The 20,026-nt window shown below is 59.4% G+C and overlaps 2 protein-coding genes across 4 annotated transcripts in view; both read right to left on the bottom strand.

The window, feature by feature from the left end:
* Positions 1-758: 758 nt before the first annotated feature.
* On the bottom strand, positions 759-7,201 carry RASL10B (RAS like family 10 member B). Its single transcript, XM_086475350.1, has 4 exons — positions 6,986-7,201; positions 4,254-4,378; positions 3,572-3,838; positions 759-801 (listed from the first exon to the last, which is right to left on the bottom strand). Exons 1-4 carry the CDS (start codon positions 7,199-7,201, stop codon positions 759-761), a joined length of 651 nt encoding a protein of 216 aa, XP_086331476.1.
* A 5,706-nt stretch (positions 7,202-12,907) lies between these two features.
* AP2B1 (adaptor related protein complex 2 subunit beta 1) overlaps positions 12,908-20,026 on the bottom strand; it is an 83,135-nt gene continuing 76,016 nt past the window's right edge. For all 3 annotated transcript variants that reach the window (XM_086475446.1, XM_086475445.1, XM_086475447.1), the window contains 2 exons: positions 16,277-16,431; positions 12,908-15,206 (listed from right to left, as the gene is read on the bottom strand). In XM_086475446.1, the coding sequence (XP_086331572.1) occupies positions 15,132-15,206; positions 16,277-16,431 (230 nt within the window). In that variant the 3' untranslated portion in view covers positions 12,908-15,131. The remainder of the gene's footprint in view (positions 15,207-16,276; positions 16,432-20,026) is intronic.

The raw sequence follows: 20,026 nt of genomic DNA, 5'->3' as shown, positions 1-20,026 counted from the left end.
CCTAAAGCAGGGGCACCCCGCACCTGGCATCCAAGCGTGCAAACCATCTTGTGCCTCAGTCTCCCCCATCTGCACAATGGGACTAATGATCCTCATGTCTTACAGCACCAAGAGCCTTAATGGGTGTTTGAGTTGGGGTGGGGGGGTTGTCAGAGGAGATGACCCTTGCAGGCTTCCTTATGGGCAAAGGGGGTGGTGGGCTTGGTGATCACCTCGGTGGTGATGGCTGTCACCACAGCTCATTGCAGGCACCGCTGCACTCCTGAGCCTGCAGCCACGGACCCGGCAATGCTGTTTGTGCAATAAAGATATACCAAAGCTCTTGTCTTTCAGCATCTTTTCTGCGTGGGGTGGGAGGGAGAGAGGATGGGGTGGTCACAGCTGGTGAAGGGAATTCATGCTGCCGGTCTGCCGTCTCTGTGCGCATCAATGTCCCTCCAAGAGCCCCAGTGGGGCCAGAAGAGCCCCGTCTTCCAAGAGATGATGAAGCCAGACCCCCATGCCTGCCAACCAGCAGCAAGGGCGAGTGCTGGGGTCCTGCGGATGCAAAACCTGCTTGCAAAGATACTCATTTTGCAGAGGAGAAAACAATCCCCCCCACCCTGGACCACCATTGCCTCCCCCAGAAGGGCTGCAAGAGCTGCAGTGGGGTGGCGAGCGATCTGGCACCACAGGCAAAGAGCAGCGAGGCAGGTACAGAAGGAGGGCGGGGACAGACCTGATTTTTAATTTGATTTCAAAGAAGAGGGTGCAGGGCATTACAGGCGGCATAGACACCTTGGGAATTTCCAACAAGAAGTCCAGGGGGAAAAGGAAAGCCAAGTCCAGGCAACTGGGATGCTCACCGGGGTGGGAGGAGGAGGAGGAGAGAGAAGCATCCTTGCCGGGGCTGGACTCAACCCAGGCGTCGCCTCTCGTGGCACCGTGCGCATGGGGGCAGGAACCCGGCGCCGCCCTGGGGACAGCAGCGGGGACATCCGCAGCCTCTCCCAGGCTCAGGAGTGGGTTATTTTCAGCAGGACCAGGGTGGCGTTGGGCGAGCGGTAACTCTTCGTTCTGAGGGTATGAGTAGGGGCGAGGCGCGGGTCGCTCGTAGCCGCTGCTGCGCTCCCGGCTGCTCCAGTCCCCGCGACCTGGCCACGCGCCGGACCTCCCTGCCCCGCTTTCCCTGCCTGCACCCAGCGGGTGCCACCACCTACCCCCTCCTGGGCTCTTGGGAAAGTAGCTCTTTGTAGCCCTCTTTTTCTCGGGAGCGGGGAAATGCTGTCGAAGCAGTGAGGGTTATTATTACTAATATAACTTTTTCTGTCTATAAAGTACAATAGAATATAACAATTATATTTATAACCTTTTTTTTTCCAAAATACTAAATAGATGCTATAAAAACCTGTAACTAATTGTGCTATAAACTGCAGGCTACAGGGTTATAACAAACAATGTATTGGCTTAGTCGTTGATATGTGTATGTTGGAGCACTTTATAAATGCTTTATTATTAGCATTTACCAAGGCGTTTCCTTCTCAAACAATTTGGAGGGATAAAGCTAGCCAGAGACGGGTCATGTGGGCTCACACGTGTTAATAAATCCTGACGAGATGAGGTTGGGGAGGCCGGCGGGTTTGCCCTGAAGGCAAGGGATGGTGATGAATGCCACTGCCCTTCCCTGGCCAGGGCTCTCGCAGCCACCTGCGACAGACCCGTGTCCCCCCCCATCACCTTTTCACTTTTTTTCCTTTTATTTTCTTGGAGCAAGAGGATCAGGGTTTTGTTGCTGGTGTGGGCAGGGAGGAGCAGGGTGACACACTCCCCCCAGCCCGACAGCATTGGGGCTGCAAGGCAGTGCATGGCCTCGGCAGGGCTGGCGGGGTGAGATGCAGCATGCCGGAGCTCAGCTGGACCTACTCGTGATAGAAAGTGCTGCCGAGAGCACAGCGGCGCTTCTGTGGGGTGGAAACCTGGCCGTGGGGGAGGAGATGGGGCTGGCAGCCTTTGGCTGTACCGCCCAGAGCGGCGCCGAACAGCCGCTCCGCCTGGTTACACCAGAAATCACCGAGATGGTTCTGCTGGAAGATGGACCGGCCTCAGATCCTGCCTCGGGGGAGTTGAGGACGGCGTTGCCTGTGTCTCATGGGGAGGGAGCAGCCAAGAAGGAGGAACCACAACCCCCTCGACCTCTCGCTCACCCATCGCCAACACAACGCCCCAACACTGTTTGCTAATGCGGTCTGGGCTTTGCTGCCCACCCTGCAGGACAAGATGCAGGTGAGCTGCAAGTCTGGTGTAAGAACGAGACAAAAGATTAAAAAATAATTAAAAAAAAAAAAATAATAGAGGGGGCTCGCTTTCCTATTAGGGATGTGCATGGAATTAAGAAAAAAAACCAAGGAATGCAACTGGAAATGCAACTCCAGCTCCCTATTGCTTCGGAGGCTGCCTTCGCACCGCCGCCGGCTCATGTGGGGGGAGGCAAGCGTCAAGCATCGCCACTGGAAAGCCCAGTGCGGGTGGGACCCGCCTCATGGCACCACTGGTGGGGTGCGACGGCATGTGGGGGGGCTGACTGCCGGCCCGGGGGACCCAAAGGGTGGGAGGTGCACAAAGCCGGTCACCCACTGAGCCTGGGACGCGAGGTAGCAGAGGGATGATCTGCCCGGAGAGGAGTGTTTTAAGATTATTTGGTGTTCAACAGGCTGGTGGGGGAGGAGACGCCTTCCTTGGCTGAACTGGGGCAGAAGGGGGACTCGAAGCCCTGGGGAAGCAGCTCCTGGCGCCCCAGGGAGATGTAAGGGGCAGGATGGGAGCTTTATTTATTCATTTATTTTCCCCTTTCTTGCTTTCATCCAGAAATTCCACCTGGAAATCTGACCCAACCGAGCCAGAAGAGAGCCCGTGTGACCTGCCCTCTTGCCAGAGGCTGCTCTGCCCTCTGAGGGGACAAACCCCAGCTCTGCCGGGAGGAAGATGGGACTCCATCTCCACCGTGCCCCAGGGATGGAGCCACCCCCAGTGCATCAGGACACGGGCGCTGGGCAATTTCCTTCCAGGGGGGCAGGTGACAGCAGGCAGCAGCAAACATTGCCCCTGCGATGCCGGGGCAGGAGCCGGCAAGGATGGACCTGACAGCCGACCCCTGGGCACTATTTGAGACATCTCCCTCACCCCCCCAGTGCCACATGGTGTTTCAGGCATGGCAGAGATACAACGCCCCCGGGATGGCTTTGGCCCCAAGCGCCAGGGGCTCAGGGAGGGCTCGGGCGTGTAGCTGAGGTCCTCCCTCACCCCTTGCTACCTCCAGGCAGCCCGGCCACCCACCCGCTCCAACCTGCCAGTGGCCCCATCACCCTGCCCAGCACCACCCAAGGCGCACCGTCCCCAAATGTCACCGCAGGGTGCCAGCGCCAGGGGGGAAGCAAACCCTGCGGTACCTCCAGCACAGCTCCCACCGCAGCACCACCCCCACAGGGAACGGTGACGCCAGCGCTCGTCGGGGAGCCGCGGTCCCCGAGAACAGGCGGCCGTGGGGGCATGGCTGGGGAGACAGGGGGATCCGTCAGGGCAGGGGGGAGCTCACATGATGGTGCATCGGTTCCTGCGCAGGGCCCCCTGGAAGCGGATGGTGGTGTGGACGTGCTTGCAGCGGGCGCAGCCCACGCTCTTGAGGAGCTCGCTGAAGAGCAGCAGGATGTGCCAGTTGTACTTGGCCGAGCACTCGATGTAGCCGCACTTCCACGTCTTCTTCACCAGGTTGGAGACGTTCCAGCGCGGGATCACCCGGCCCCTCTGCAGGTCCCGCTTGTTGCCCACGATGATGATGGGCGTCTCCGAAGTGCCGATGACCCTGGCCAGAGGGGGGTGGTGAGGGAGGACGGAAGGGGATGGGGCCCAGCGCAACGACCCACCAGCCCGCAGACCCCAACGTGTCCCAAATCGGCTCTTGGCTTTGGCTTGCTGAGAGGGACGTACCTCCTCTTGGCCTGTCCCCTTGTCCCTCTTCATGGCCGGCCCCCCCTCTGCCAGCTCTCCCAGGGATGGCTGCCCTCGCCCACAGGGGATACCTGCCGGGGGTCCTGCTCCTTCTCCTGCCCTCGGGTCCGGGTTTGCTTTTGCTTTTGGGCTTCCAGCCCTGCAAAGGGGCTTTGTCCCCTTCTGTAATATCTCATCTCTGGTGCCAAAAGCAGGGGAGCACCGGGGAGAGCCGTCCTGCCCTGCCGGCAGCCGCGGGGGGATGCACCCTCCGGCGAAGCAGTCCCTACCTTGTTTCCAGGATCTGCTGGCGGATGGTTTTGATGTACTCGAAGCTGTCAAAGCAACAGATGTCATAGACCAGGATGTAGGCATGGACGCTTCGGAGGCCCCTGCAACACACGTCCGCCCACTCCTGCAAGGTGCAGAGAGGGATCAATCCTGGCTCAGCCCCATCGCCGTGCCCGGGGAACGCCCCGCACTGCTTCAGGGCTGGGCACGTCAAGGAGGCTGCTACACTGGCATGCAGCAAGGGGGCTGCACGCTCCCCGGCCCCGACACCCAGCACCCATCTCACCTCTGCTCTACCTGGACCCGTCCCTGCCACAGCTGCATCTGCGCCCCTGCAGCCTTTCAGCCACCCCACCCCCCCCACCCCCCCAACCCCCCACTCCCGTCTCTGGAGACTCCTTATCCCCCTCATTAATTCAGCAGAGAGATAACGGGATTTGTCAGCCCCAATTGAGCGAGGATTACAGCCTGCCTAATGCACAGCAGCCCAGAGGTGGACTGGGAGTGGGGCTGAATCCCCCTTCCCTGGATGTAAAAGCTTCACCCTCCAGAGCTGCTAATTAGGTGTGTTAATTAGTGATGCTCCCCGGGTTTCAGGCAGGGCAGGTGAGGAGGATGCTGAGAGGGGCTCAGCCCATCCCTGTCCACGTGGGCCTGGGGGTGACAGACCAGCAGCCCTGTGGGTCAGAGGGGAAAGTGATGGCAGGGCTGTTTGGAGGGGACATGGGGACAGCAGAGGAGCGACAGCTGCTTGGGAGCGGGGTCTGCAAGACCGAGATCAGGAGCCAGGGCAGAGGCAGTCAGGGTTGACCTCTCCACAGCCAACACTTGCAGCTGTAAGAAATACATGTTAGGAAAGCTTCGGGTTTCCAGGAATAACAGGATTTTTTTTCCGTGCTGTAGGAGCAAACATCCGCCCTGCTTCCAGCCACTTCCCCAGCCCAGCAGTGGTACCGGGCGAGGCAGCCCATGCAGGCAGCACCGCGAACCCTCCTGCGTGCCACTGGAGAGGAGAAAGATGCACCAAGGAGGAAAGGCAGCACTTCTCCCCGAGCAAACCTTTTCAGCACCGTGAATCACCCCTTTCTGAGTTTCTCATCAGAATGGGGCAAAACAAGAAGACCTAGGACCGAAGGGAAGTGGGAAAGGACCGTTTCGGGGCGCGGGTTGGTCTCCATCACGGCAAGCAGCAAGGGAAGGAGCTGGGAGCGAGCTGCATGACACAGCCCTGCTCCTGTCCACCGAGGGGAGGAGATGCTGTGTCGCTCCTGGGTATCAGAGAGCTGCAGGCGGATGAAGCGGCAATGTCTCAGGTTACTCTGAGTCCTGATACACCTGGGAGATTAATAAATTGCAGCGATTTCACCCCATCGGGAAGGTTTCCCGGGATGCTTGGGCCTGGAGGAGGGTCGCACTGCACATCCCACCTGGCCCCACGAGGGAGTGGGATGTCGGGGAGTCACTGTCTCCTGCACCTCTCCTAGGACATCGCTGCGGGGCTGCTGCCCCTGGGCATGGAGCAGAGCCCAGCGATGCTTCCCAGCAGGCAGAGCAGTATCCCCCACCACGGTCCTCTCCTTTCCCCTTGGAGCCATCCCTCTGGCCACCCTCTCTTCCCTGGAAACCTCCATCTGTTCCCACCAGCCGCCTTCTCTTGAGCACAGCAAGGCAGGGAGTTAATCGAGGATGTTACAGCGGCTGCCGTGTCAATAAATTACCCTTTGCTATTTCGGGCTGTCTCTCATGCTGACCTTTCATTCCCTGCACACGCTGATTAATTTTTAAACCTTCTCCTCACCCCTGGAGCGCTCACTTCACCTCCTGCCTGATGGCACAGGGGAAACTTGGAGCACTACAAGGCCCCTATAACCCCATCCCCATCAGGCACAGGAGCAAGATAATTATAATGATTAAAAATGCCAGAGGACCCAGCTCCTGTGGAGGTGCCCCCACCAGCGGCATTGCCCTCCAGCGTGGCTGTGGCCACGGCTGGGCACCTCCAGCTCCTTTCCTTGCAGTGGTGGCACAACTTATGCCCCTGAGATGAGGCTACGGAATGAGCTTAAAATCCCCCTTTTCCCCATTAAACCCACCCTGAAGCGGTCAGCACTGGTGGCAAAGCTTTCCAGCCCCACAGCACCGTCTGGGGCTGTTTCGGAAGCACATGAGAGCGCTGGGGGGGTGAGGTGGGCTCAGCGCTCCGTGGACAAGCCCAGGGAATGCTGGGGGGGTGACAGCCATCCCGGGAGGGGTCGAATGTTCCTGCTCTACCTGGCTTGGGCAGTGGGTGCACCGGGGTCTAGCTCTCCAGGAACCCCTGTTTTCCGCCCAAACGCTCTGGACACAGTACCCCAGCCCTTTGCTGGCGCCGGCTCTGGCAGACACGGAACTGGATCCCAGCACTCTGGGATCCACTGCCCAGCTGGACAGAGCTGTGGGCATCGCCAGAACCACAGTCCTTAGCGTGAGACACTGTCCCTCCTGTATTTGCCATCATTTTAAGTGAAAAATCTTTAAAAGACACTTTATCCTGGGCCCGCTCAGCCAGTGGCCATGAGGATGTGATCCCTCGTGCTGTCTTTTAGCGAGCAAACCACGATGTGGAGGGAGAAGCATCCCCCGAAGAGGAGGAACCAGGCTCCCACAGGGTTATACAGCAAAACCCCACTGAGATCACCAGAGACCCCCGCAACGTGGAGGTGCCATGGCATCAAGCTGGGTGCACCCCTACCTGCAGGGTGTTGACAGGGAAGGCAGTGATGGGGGGGAAGTCCATGATCTGCAGGTCGTGGACGTGGCCGTTCATGACGACGGCGGGCAGGTAGACGCGGCGGGCTGTGGTGGGCACACAGACCTCGCTGAACTCGTTGTAGAGGAATTGCCGGACTATGGCGCTCTTGCCCACGCCCTGGGCTCCCAGCACGGCGATCTTGAACGTTGCCACCATGCCGCCGCGCGCCGGCCGCTGCCCTGGTGCTGGCCCCGCGGTGCCGAGGCTGCATATTCCCACGCAGGGGGCCTCAGCCCCATTCAGGATGCATTTCCCCTCCGGGACAGCCCGTCACTGCAAGGCCAAGGAGAACCTGGTCAGATCCTAGAGACACCCTGTCAGACCCTGCTATTGCTTCAGGTGATGTTTTTCCAAGGAGGAGCCCATGGAAAAGTGTTTTATCTGTCCTCAGGGAGTAGGAGCAGCCGCCAGGGCTGGGCAATGTCCCCAGCAGGGGCCTCAGCGCTGCAAGACCTCAGGGTCCCCCTCAGGGGCTCCCACCTGCAGAGCCAAGGAGAGCCAGGATTCGAGTGAGCTTTACTCTAAGAAGGTTGTCACAGGCACTTTCAGCCCTTTCAGTACTGAAGCAAGGAAAACTGTGAAAGGGACTGTCTGCGGCTCGAGGTTTGCCCAGCCCCAGCAGCAGCAGGGTCCCAGGCTGTGCTGGGGACTTGTCCCACAGGACCTGTGGGGACTGTCACCGGCTGCTCCATCCCAGTGCTGCCCCAAGCCGGGGAATCCATCTTCCCTCCGCTTGGACATCCAGAATTGCCTTTTACTGGGGCAGGGGGGAGATTGCTCTGTGCCTGTGAGCGACAGCTTTAATGTTTAATTTCAGGCTTTGAGCGGTTTGGCAATTAACTTGATGGAGGCTAATTTCCGAGCCAGCTGACGGGGTGAGCCCACAAGCTGCTGGCACATGTGCTGAGGCTGGAGGGACCCTGGGGCAGGCCCACGCGTACAGAGGAACATGGGGTGATAACCCACACACAAGGGTGCAGGAGATGAGTCTGAGGAGCCCAAACGCTGGCTGGCACCGGGTTCCCAATGAGGAGCCACGATGGAAACAGCAAGGGTGAGGGGCTGGGTCCCACTTTCGCTCGCTCTCATTGCTGGGGAGCGGCTTGTGCTTTACCCCAAAGCGCTGATGCTTTTAGCAATTTGTGATGCTCTGGTCTGTTTTCCCCCAAAACCATCCCCAAAGCACAGGGCATCGGTCTCTGAGCTGGCAGGAGGCAGCAGGTTCAAACCACCCTGTCCTGCCTGTCCGACGGAGGTTGTTTGCCCTGGGAAGAGGTTCCTGCCGCCGGGGCGGGGAGGCCAGGCTGCCCGGGGTTCCTCCAGCTGGGCCGTGGCTCACACCATCCTCCTGCTCCTCACCGCGGGGCTGGGGGCTGCGGGGGCCTGATCCAGCCCCGGGGCAGCAGCGTGGGTTTGTGCCCAGGGCTGGGTACTGTGGCACACCGTGCTGCTGGGGCCATCCACCCGGGGTGCTGACTGCCCTCGGGGACCGGTGCCACACGCAGGGCAATGGGGGGTGCAGGACCACCCCCCTCCCGCCGCCCGGCGCCGCCGGGGCCTTTCTCCACCGGCAGAAAGCACTGTCATTGCAAGTGCCAGGGGGCCCCTCCGCTGCGGGGACAACCCCGTCCCCACAACCCCTTCCTCCTGGCAGAAGCAACCCCAGCTCCTCTGCGGGGCCGGAGGGCGACGGGGAGACCCAGCACCCACCCAGCACCCCCGGGGCCGCCCTGGACTGCGGAGCCATCCCAAAACCGCCGCCCCCCGCTCCGGGCTGGCACACGGGAGCCGTGCCCGGGGAAAGCCGGCCCCAGGGAGCAGACTCGCCCCCCGAAGCACCTGAGGCGGCTCCCGGCCCCACGGGCGTCTTCACGCCAACGCGCCACCGTGGGAAACTGAGGCGCGGGGGGGGGGGGGGGGGGGGGGGCGCAGCCGGGCGGCCCCGCGCTGGGGCGGCGGAGCGGGGACCGGCCGAGGCGGGGGGGTGCGGGCGCTCGGAGCAAGGCCGAGCTCCCGGGTGGCAGGGCCGGGCGGAGGCTGGCAGGGCGCTCCCGGGAAGGATGCCCCGGCCCTCCCCGGCGCGACCTTGGGCACCCCGCGAAGCCGGGGGCAGCCGGAGGAGCCAGCCCTGACCCCCGTCCCGCACCCCGTCCCCCGCTCCGACCCTCCCGGGGGATGCTCTCGCCGCGGCGGGAATCGCAGCATCCCCGGCCCCGGCCCGGAGGAGGTCGGGGGGGGGCCGGGGGGGGCCACACGCACCCGCCAGGCCGGCGGGGCGGGGAGGGGGGAGCGGAGAGCACCGGCGCTCAACTTTCGCTGGGGACCCCCCCCCGACCCTGCCCAGCGGCAACTTTGCCCCCCGGCCCCCCCCCCCCCCCCGCTCCCCGGCAGGCCGCCCCCACTCCCTACCTTGCAGCGGCGGCCCGGGCCGGCGGCGCCCCGGCGGGCGGCGGAGCCATGCGGCGAGCCCGGTGCGGGGCGGGCGGCCCCGCCGCAGAGCCCCGGCCCGGCCCGGCCCCCGCCCGGCGCGGCGCTACCGAGGGGCCGGGCGGCGGCGGCGGCGGCGGCGGCGGGGGGCGCCGGGCGGGGAGCGCGGCCGCCGCTGGGTCGCAAAGCCCGGACGGGGCACGGGAATGGGGCGGGGGGCAGGGGGTGGCCGGGGTGGAGGCAGGGGGTGACTGAGGGTGGAGGCAGGGGGTGGCCGGGGATGGAGGCAGGAGGTGGCCGCGATGGAGGCAGGCAGCGTCCGGGAAGGGATGCAGGCAGAGCCCGTGGGGGGGGATGGAGGGAATGCCCAGGCGGGGAGGCAGGCAGTGCCTGGGGAGGGAGGCAGGCACCGCTCAGGCAGGGATGCAGGCAGCGATGCCCGGCAAGGATGCAGGCGGTGCCCGGGGCGGGAAGGAGGCTCTGCCCAGGCAGGGATGCAGGGGATGCCCGGGGAGGGATGCAGGCAGTGCTCAGGCGGGGAAGGAGGCAGCGCCCGGGAAAGGAGGCAGGGAATGCCCAGACCGAGTTGCAGGAAGCCAGGAGGGACATCGGCTTCTCCCGGGGCTCTGGGGAGGTGCCGACGGGAAAAGACCCTCCCATGTCCCCCCTGCAGTGTACTGGGTGCAACACCGTCACCCCTTCCCTCCCCGGTGCCCAGCAGCATCTGTGCCATCATGCCCACCCCGTGGGAACCCCCTGAGGCCAGATTCCTTTGGGGGAGGAGGGTAAGATCCCTCCCAGGGAGCCTTTCCCCCCTCTGACACAGCTGCTCGGTGTGCTCTTGGGCACATCACTTCACCCCCGTTGCTGTGCCAGCCCCTGGTCCGGCTGGCAGGGCTGGGGGATGCTCTGTGCCTGCTGTCACCGGCAGGTGCCCTCAGTCCAGGGTGGGGCCAGGCCCCACCAAGGGAGGGACATTTCTGTTGCAGTGTCTGCATTTTTGGGACACCCAGCACCAAGCATTTACCTGCATATGAGATAGTGAGGAAGATGCTGGTCACAATTCTGGGGAGCGCAGTCCGGGTCCCCACGACACGCTGCCAATGGGCTCTCCACACCTCTGCTCCTTGAAACAGGCCCCGAATCCCACTCCAGCTCACACCAGCGAGCACTTGGGTGTCTCCGTGGGTCTGGCTGCGATCACACAGGCTTGGCTGAGCCCGAACACTGGTCACGGCACAGCTGGGCTCCCCCCAACCTCACCAGCACCTTTGGCCAGGAAAAACATCATCTTCATGGGCTTCTCTCTGGGGCGGTGAGGGGGTACCAGTGGAAACATGTTGCCACATCCTTCCTGGGGGAAAAGGGGATAGCAGACACAGCCCCACAGCTCGGGGGGGGGGGGGGCAAGGGCAGCTGGCAAAACGTGGGACAGCCTTCGTGCCCCTCTGCACCAAGGCCAGGGCTGAGATCAGTGCCAGGCAAAGGGGGTCCAAGCCCCTTTTCTGTCTCATATTACACCCAGAGATTTGGGGCTATTTCCCTGCAGAGCTGCCTGATGCTCGCAGCTTGGGGTCATAAAGCAGCCCTGAGCCCTGGAATATTTCTGGGAGAGGGCAGGGATCACAGCTGCACACAAACTCTCCTGCACAATTCAGGCTCCAGCCTCAGGGCTATTTTTAGAGGCTCCCTCCGAGACGCTCTTCACTTGCTGTTTTATTTGTGAAATTTAATATACGAGGCAGGGGGGAGGGGAGCGGGGCTGGATCCTTGTGCGTCCCCGCTGGCTGGGAGGCTTATCCCAGTCTCAGCGACAGGAGACTGACACCAACCGAAAATCACCCATCAAAGAGTTCCCGTGTCCTGGCATGCAGGGGACGATGGCTCATGGGGCTGCCGCCAGTCCCTGCCTCTCCCTGTGCTGCATCATGGGCTCGGGGGCCTGCTGTCACCCGAGGCTGGCCCTTAGCACCCGCACTGGCATGGAGCAGGACACGTGCGAGGTCAGCAGGAGCAGTTTTTTTGGGGAGCCCACCCAGCACAGCAGGGCTGGCCCCATCTCCAGCCAGAGCAGCAAGGAACAACCCAGAAGGTCCCTGCCCCATGGCCTGGACCTCAGGAACGAGGAAGGGTGTGGGGACCATCCACCTCCACGGCAGCTCTGAGCCCAGGGAGCATCACCTGCGTCCCCTGAGCTCCCAGCGCAGGGACCAAGGATGCTAATGAAGCAAACCCAGTTTGCAAGGTACAGCATGGCCCAGGGCTGGCATGTCCCCATTTACAGGGCACTAGTGTGCATGTAAATCCAGAGCAGCAGGAAAGACCAATTTCTCCCTGAGGAGCCCCTGGCAGAACAGGGAGGGAGGGAGAAACCTTTCCCTTTGCCACGGGACATGAAGGGGACAGTGGCCAACATGGCAGAGCCCTGAGCATCTTGCAGCAGCTTTTGTTCCTCTTGGGCCAAATGTTGCCCTCGGCTCACCCCCAGCACCATGGCAGGAGCAGACCCACAGCGGGGAACAACCATCCCATCCCATCCCATCCCCAACGGCTGGGCGTGCAGCTCATCCCAGGCACACCAGGTAGCAGGAAGGGACATGACAGCAGCACCAGTGACCCCACACCAGCCTGTCACTGTTGCTACTGGACATGTACATCCGCTCTAACACAAACCCACCCCAGAGCAGAGCACCACGGGCTGATACGGTACCTGCCATCCCAGGTCCTAAGAGGGGGGCGTTACCTCATCTCCACATGCTGCTACGCCGAGGCCGGGCAGGGGTGAGGGAAAGCATTGCTCTGCTCCAGAGCAGCACCTCCCAACCTGCTCCTCATGTTGTTGCATTTCTGGCCCCTTCAAGGGCTGAGTTTGGGGCTGCCTGAGTTTGGCTCGAGCCCAGCACAGAGGTTCTGCAGCCCAACCCATCCTGCCTGAGACGGGACCAGAGATGGCAAAGCGCTCTGGAAAATGCCAGCACCAGCCCAGAGCAATCCCAACGCATCACCCACTCATGTGATTTTATCGTTTGGCCACAGGGAAAGCAGGTCCCATTACACACAGCCCACCCGGGGCCCACGGAGGGCTAAAGGGGTACCTCCACCTTCCGCTCCCCATCAGAGGCTGGCCGGGCCGAGGCGCCAGTACCCCTTGCAAGCCAGGGCCCTTCTTCTGCTGCCCTTCGAGATGAGAAGAGAGCAGCAGCCAGAGGCAGAGGACTAAGGACGCTTGCCCCCTCCTCACCCTGCAAGTCTCTATTTTGGGGGGGCCTCTGCAGGAGAGAAGTTGCTGGTGAAGAGGACGAAAGGCTCTCGGGGAGCAAATTGCCTCCTTCCCACCACATCCAGCCTTCAGCCCTGGCTGCTCCCAGGGGCAGGGACAAAAGCAGGGCCAGCAGAGCCTCTCCCCAGCCCCACAGAGCCACACGCAGCCACCGCACCATGGAATGAGTTTATTGAGGTGGAGGGCAGGTAAAGCCTGAAGAGCAACACAACTACGCGGCGAACACTCAAACGAGCGGCGCGGCAGGAGAGGAGGGCGAAACGCCACCGACCGAGCCCAGGCTCTGCCCTGCAGTGCAGAGACACCCACGTGCCCAAAAAGCTGGGAAAAAAATTGGCAAGAGAAGGGGGTGCTCAGCAACCTCCCCCTGAATCAAAGCCACATCAGCTGTTTCGTGGAGGAGGCTTCAGTGATTGTTCTTCACCCTCTACCTTCTCCTCCCTGCCCCGACACAGCGGCACACTCGGTGCCACTGGAACTTCCTGAACTGCTCTGTTGGTGATTTTTACAGTGCACCCACCAGGCTTGGAGCAAAACACCTCCCAGCACACACAGGCAGGGCTCAAGGGCTGGGCTGCTCCAGCTCTGCCCCACCTTTCCTCCAGGCAGAGCACAGGGGGTCCTACACAGGGACACCCCCTTCCTCGGGGTCCTGCAGCTCCCGAGCCCTGCTGGAGTCTCTTCCAGGGCATTGTGACCTTTTCCCAGCACTGGCTTCTTGGCTGCAGACTGTGCCAAAGCCCTGATGAACCATCTCCCACCGTTAAAACATTTATTGACTCTGAACGTGGCATCTAAAAAGACAACATGGGGGTTGCTATGCAGAAGAGCTTTGCTGGCTGGGAAAGAGATGGCGTCAAAGCATGCTGGGGAGGGCGAAGCTGTTCTGGGTAGTGGCTTGGTTGAAGCAGGACAAGCTATGGATGGAGCAAGGACATGCAGGAGGCTTTGCTTTCACTGCTGTTGCCGCAGCACTTAGTGGTTGCAACGTGGCAAGTCCACAGCCATGGACTGGAAAGGGAAGCGGTCCTGGCCCTAAGGACAGGTGGGAAAAGGGGCCAGGCCATGGAGCTGCTCAGGACAGGGCTGAGGGCAGGAACCTGTCTGGCCCCTGTTACTGTGTGCCTCTGGGCATGAAGAGCCAAGCTGCAACGGGAAGAAACGCTTCCACCATCTGCTTGACTCTCAGCCCAGCCGGGACCAAAGCCCCCAGGCAGGCAGGGTGCAAACACCTGCAAAGCCCAAACCATCTCCCATCACGCCACAGCCTGGGTTTTGGGGGACAGCATGGGAACAGGGAGAGCCGCTCCACTCCCCCCAGCACCCCGCGACACCGCAGCCCCGGCGGGGAAGCAGCAACTGCCCCATTTGGATTTACCCGCGCGAGCCTGGGGGGTTGCTGGAGCTGAGCGCAGCCCCGGTGAAGGTGGCACAGCTCAGGCGAGGGCCGAGAAAGCAGTTTGGCCACAGCAGGTGTAGAAAGAACAAGAAGAGGGGCTGGGGCTGGGTGAGGATGTGGAGACCATAGCTGGAGCTCTGGCAAGAGCCTTTTGCTCCATGAGCGGGCTTGTTCCCTTCATTTCATCCGTCGCTGTCCCATTATCAATCTAGGTCTGCAGCTCCTCCCTACGCAAAAGCAGCCTCACTTCTCAAATCAGCAGCTAATGAGCCAGGGAGATGGTTGGAGTGAAAACACACCATCAAAAGCAGAGCTGAGTCTGCCAGCACAAGTGTAATAAAAAACCCTCTCCTTAGGGCTCCATCCGCCTCCATGGACCGAACTGATGGCTCTGTTCCTAGTTCCCCGAGGCCATGCTCACCCTGCTAGAGCCCGACGTCCCTGCAGGGCTGCCAACACTTCCTTGGAATCGCCTTTCCTTTAAGCCAATTACAATAGAAAAACTCAAAAAAATGTACAAAAATATAAAATAAAGTGCAGTGTTATGTTTTCGACACGTTTGCCTTGTTTTAATGAGCTGATGTGTGGTTTTTGCTTGGTTTTTTTTTTTCAATGAGCAGTATTTTACAAAATCGTAACTACGCCTAAAGCCATTTAGAAAACACTGAACATTGGCACAAAATGGAGAAGCCCACAAGGACGGACAATGAGTGAGGGGCGAGGGGGACATGGGAGTAGTTGAAGCAGTGGTTACAAACTCCATGGACGCTAAAAATATCAAAGGGGTTTGTTCCCTATCATCATTAGCATGTGGATACTAATTGCTACCTTGTTTAATCAGTGCCTTTGACTGAAATCCTACACATGAATACAGCTGCTTCCAGTTAAGAGTGCTTTTCCCTGCACCAGTGGTGAAGGAGGATCTGGGGACCCCTTTCTCCCCCCTCCTTCTGCAGGGTGAGGCACAGGCTGATCTCCTGTTAGTTTTTCAAGATGGCATCGTAGGCCTGGTAGATGTACTGGGACACTTCGGGAGCTCGGCACTTCAGGGAGAGCTGTGGAGAGGACAGGAGAGGTTAGTGGTGGTGCAAAGGAAGGCAACTGGAAATGTCTGACCTACGGCATGGGTTGGACTGACCACGGACGGGGCTGATGACAGACACCCAGAATATTTCTCCTGGGTACTGCTTTTGTGGTCACCAACCCCAAACTGCCTTTTCAGAGCTTGCTACGAGCAGCAGGAGGTACATGAAAGCAAACTCAAACTGTGGGGTTCCCAAATCCCTTAACCAACGTAGGTGCCTCTGCAGGCATGAAGGAAGGGGACATTACCCCAAACTCTGAGACAAGGGACTCGCCTGCCCTCACGCTGGAAATCACAGCACCGAATCTGGGGGCTTCTAACCATTTGCTGCTCGGTCCTGACAGACGCAAACTTGGCTGTCACCCCTCTCTAAAGCAAGGGCCAGGCTGAGACCAGGCTTGTGGCATCAATCCTTGTGCAAACACTTCAAATCACCTTCCAACGCTTGCTTTTACCCCGTGGGTCCCCAGACCATGGATTTTTCTTGAAACTCCTGGAACAGCTTCTAACAGGAGATAAATCCTCTAATCCCAGGATGCTCAGACACACAGGCCCTCAGAAGGAGAGCAAAGTCAGAGGGAACAGCTACAGGAGTGCAGGATGCAGGACGGAGCGCGCCGTCCCAGCAGCCACAGGCTGTTGCCAGCACAAGCCAAAGAGCCGCTGACATCCAGACAGCCGGTCTCCGCTGCAGGAACGCAGCGGGGCATAAATTTCTCCGTACGAGAGGGGGAAGGGCATCCTGGCAATGCTTTCTCGCTAATGTCTCTTGGCTTTATCTCTGGGTAACCTTGGCGAGTAACTGCTCATTGCTGAGCAGGCACCATCCCAGCTCACTGGTAACAGAGCAGTGTAATTCTGTTGTTTCTCACTTTTTTTTTTTTACAGTTCAGCAGGCATTCCTAACCCCCCCAGTCAAACTAACAGGATCTCCCCCAAAACGAGCACGTTGGGCAAAGCAGGGAGAAATCGCTCTGCACGCGATACGAGTTGGCAGGATCCCCGCCTGCGCCACGTGCCCTCCGCGGTCCGACACCTCACCGTGTAGTTTGGGTTCCCCGGCTGAATGCGAAGCTCGGCCAAGATCCAGATGCCGTTAGTGAGTTTCAGAGACTGGTAGAGCATGTCCTGGCCCTCCACATTCCTCTTTGCAATGGTGTAGACATTGTTGTTCTGCAGCTTGCTGGAAACAGTGTCTTCAGAGAGAAGGAAGAAAAACACATCTGTTAATTCAGACTCATCATCTGTGGAGACAGGATTGCCCAGAGGAGCGTTCCCAGGATGCAAGCGCACGAGGCAACGCTGACTTCTGTCCCAGAGTTTTCCCTGGGGACAGGAGCAGTTATGACACAAGGAGAAAAAAATTCCAGCTTGCTTCATTGACCCATCTCACTCCTCTCAGGCTGTGACCCCTTGTGAAACACCTGCCCACCTGGCAGGGCTTTCACTTACTGCTCACTGCTCTGGGTCACTCAGGACTTACTGCCTTTATCAAGGCGAGAGCCTGCAGCTCCGAGGGCGAGAGGACTTGCTCTATCTACAACCTGCCACAAGCCCCAGGCAGGCTAACCTGGAGGCAGCCAAAGTCAGAAGATGAAGGTGAAGAACAAAGACCCCTGCCTGAGGCTCGCTCGGTCCTGAGGTCCCCTCCCAACCATGACAGCTCCCTCCTGCCTCCCATCCTCTCATGCACAGACGCTTCCAGCCAAAACAATGTTTTACAAAGTAGTCAAAATCCTTTCTTTTTGCTTTTTTTAAAAAAAAGCAATCACTTGAAAGGGTAAAAACCCACAGACATCTGTCTCTAGACATCACAGGGCTGTGATACAGTTCTAACACACTGCATGACCTCAGCACTTGCAGAAGTGTGATTTCACCTGGAGATCTGTACGGACGTAACCATGACACACGTTATTTCTAAGGGACCCTTCAAAGAAACAAGAACAGAGGCAAACATGCAGAACACACAGACCCAAACCAGCGGCCTCTGGATGCCCAAGGGGTTTCTCAGCACAGCGCAGAGCAGAGCAAACCTGTCTTTGGATGCCAGTAAAAGCGGCACATTCACTCTTTGGGTGGAAGGCTCAGGGGGGAGGGCTCCACACCTCATAAGCATCACTGGCAGATTCCCATTCCTGGTGCTCAACAAGAGAAATTTAACTTGTTCATGCTCTCTACTGGGGCAGGGTAGAACACTTTGTCTATGCTGGGCATGTTGGGCACTTTTGACAGAAACCAAGGGAGAGAAGGGGCCTTAAACCAATTTGGACTGAAAGCCAAGAGACTGGCAACGTGGGATCCATTTCAAGGAGGAGGACAGCAGCTGAGAAGCGGCACAAAGCGGCTGTGCAGCTCTAATTCGTCCCTGCACCTATGAACACCACGATCGGCCAGCATCAATGCTTGATTTGAGAACGGACGTGAACCCGTGCTGGTGCACGCAGGGATTAGAGAGGGGACAGCAGGGTCCGTTCACGCACCAGGGAATGGCAGAAGCAGAAAGGGCCCCACAAATCCGTACGCTGATGCAGAGCCTTGGACCTGCTGCCTCTCCCCAGGGCAGCGCTGACAACCAGAGCTGCGGAGCAGCTCCATGGGCAGCCGGGACCCTTCGCCCACGGCTGGGCTGAACCCCTTTGCTCCCCAGTTTGCTTCTGAGCAGTTGTGTGCAGGTCGAGGAGGGTTCAGGCATCCAGCTACCCAGGCACACAGATTTAGGTTTCCTCTCTTCCCCAGTTACTATGGAAACTGGTAGATATAAGTAACTAATGAGATCCTTTGCTTAAAACCCCTCATTCCCTCTGTCTCCTCCTCCCACCTCTACTCCTCTACACAACGAACTCATCCAGATTGGGGAAACCGGCAACGCAGAGCAGTCCCCTGCTCGCAGGGAGAGCGGCTAGGAGAGACTCACGCTGCAGGGACATCACCCACTAGGGATGAAGCCCAAACTCCCGTCTCCTTGTACCCCCCCAGCCAGCCAGAGCAGCCTCTGGGCTTTGCAGAGGCGCGGCCTTGGACTCAAGTGCTGGCTCAGAGATCGCACCCTTGTTCGCAAGGGACGTTGGTACGAAGTGAGCTTTCATTCGCCCAATTTTAACCGGCTGGAGTTAAACCTCGTTGGTCTGGAGCCCCTCTGGACACGTATCCTGGAAGTGGAACTGCTGACAAGGGCTCCAGGCTTTCTCCAGCAATCTTCCTACCTGCCGGCAGCAGTCTCCTCCTCCGCCGGGGGATGCTGCCAGAGCAAAGGCATTCCCCGGGGAGCGTGGTCGGGCGCAAGGCTGCAAGCGGGAAGCTGTAGTTGTGGCAGCTGCGGGGCTGCCATGCCATCCTGCCGTGTGACGGCAGGGCAGGGGAGCGCTCCGCTGCCCGGCGAGCTGCCCCACGGGGGCACGGTGGGCGAGACGGGGCCGCAGAGCGGCTGCTCTTACGCCACAGCCTTCAACCATCGCAATTTAAACAGCCACTGCCTCTGCCCGGGGGGCAGGGTTCCAAACAGGGACGTGCTTGTAGGAGTGTACAGGGAGGGAAACTGAGGCAGGGTAACTCCTAGGAAAGACTGTTTCCCACCTCCCTGTCTGACCTCAGTTACCCTCTGAATAATGGAAGAAACCCTCCCAAAACACACCCTGTCTCAGCCAGATGCCCGGAGCAATCGTGAGCAGGGTGGAGAGCTGATGCTTGGCTGGTCTGACTCCTCCTGGCCCCTCTCTCAGCACAGACCCGGGGACCGGCAAGAGCCTACCCCCTTTCCCCTCAGGTAGCGGCTCCTATCCCTCCTGTGCTCCCAAGTGTCAGGATTTTGGATTTTGGAGATTGGGAAGAGTTGCTAAGCAACAGTGCCAGGCTGTGCCTGGCTGAAGGCAGGACCACTAACGCCATGTGACAGCACAGCCTTTTAAAAAAATAAAAATAATAAAAAAAAAAGGCAGATAGTTGCCGGGAGCAGAGCACTGAGCCCAGCTCCGAACAGGGCTGCTGGTCTCCAAGCCCGAGCGCAGCACTCACCGAAGCCCTGGGGAGTGCCCAGCGCGGGCGGAGGAAGGCTGAGCCGTGCTGCCTGGGCACACATCTCCCTGCGCCCGTGGGGTCTGGCGACTCTGCAAGAGTCTGGAGCCACCCGAGCCCTTCTGCAAGATGGCACAGTCTGCACCTGACCTTGCCAAGCAACCTTCCACAGGGGTTTTTCTTTTGGCTCAATGCTTTTTCTCAAAACCCTCTTGTAGCACAATGCAAGGACACAAAGATGTCCCCATCACCAAGGCCAGGGAAGTCTCTGACATCAGTCCACCTTTCAGGCCTGGCGTTTTTGTCTGTTTTCCTTTGCTTTTGCTTTTTAAACAGAATTCTTTCCCCCATCTCAGTCCAACAACTAAATGGCACACATGGAAACACAGGCACGCAGGGAAGAACAGCTGGACAAGGTCTCCTCCCTTGCACTGAACTAACCCAGTTCTTTCCAACAGCACTTTCCTTCTGGGTAAAGCAAAGGACGTGCTTAAATCTTCTACCCATACAGCTTAAGCATTTCACTGCCGAGCTCAAACAGCCAAGGCAACCAACCGGCAACAAGGGGACTTTCCACAAAGGACGTGCACAACTCAGTGCACATCAACAATACACCTTTTTGGAACTTGGACCCTCGTGGCATTTTGCAACAAGCACTGGATATCAGGAAGTAAAATTTAATATTTTATGCTGTGGTAGTTGAAAACATCCCTATGCCATTTCTAGCAACACCTGAACGGTTCTGAGCATCCAACCAAGAACTGCATTCAAATACCAAAC

Source organism: Leptosomus discolor, chromosome 18 (assembly GCF_034619465.1).
Source record: "Leptosomus discolor isolate bLepDis1 chromosome 18, bLepDis1.hap2, whole genome shotgun sequence".
Lineage (NCBI taxonomy): Eukaryota > Metazoa > Chordata > Aves > Leptosomiformes > Leptosomidae > Leptosomus > Leptosomus discolor.
This window is presented reverse-complemented; position numbering and strand designations above follow the sequence as displayed.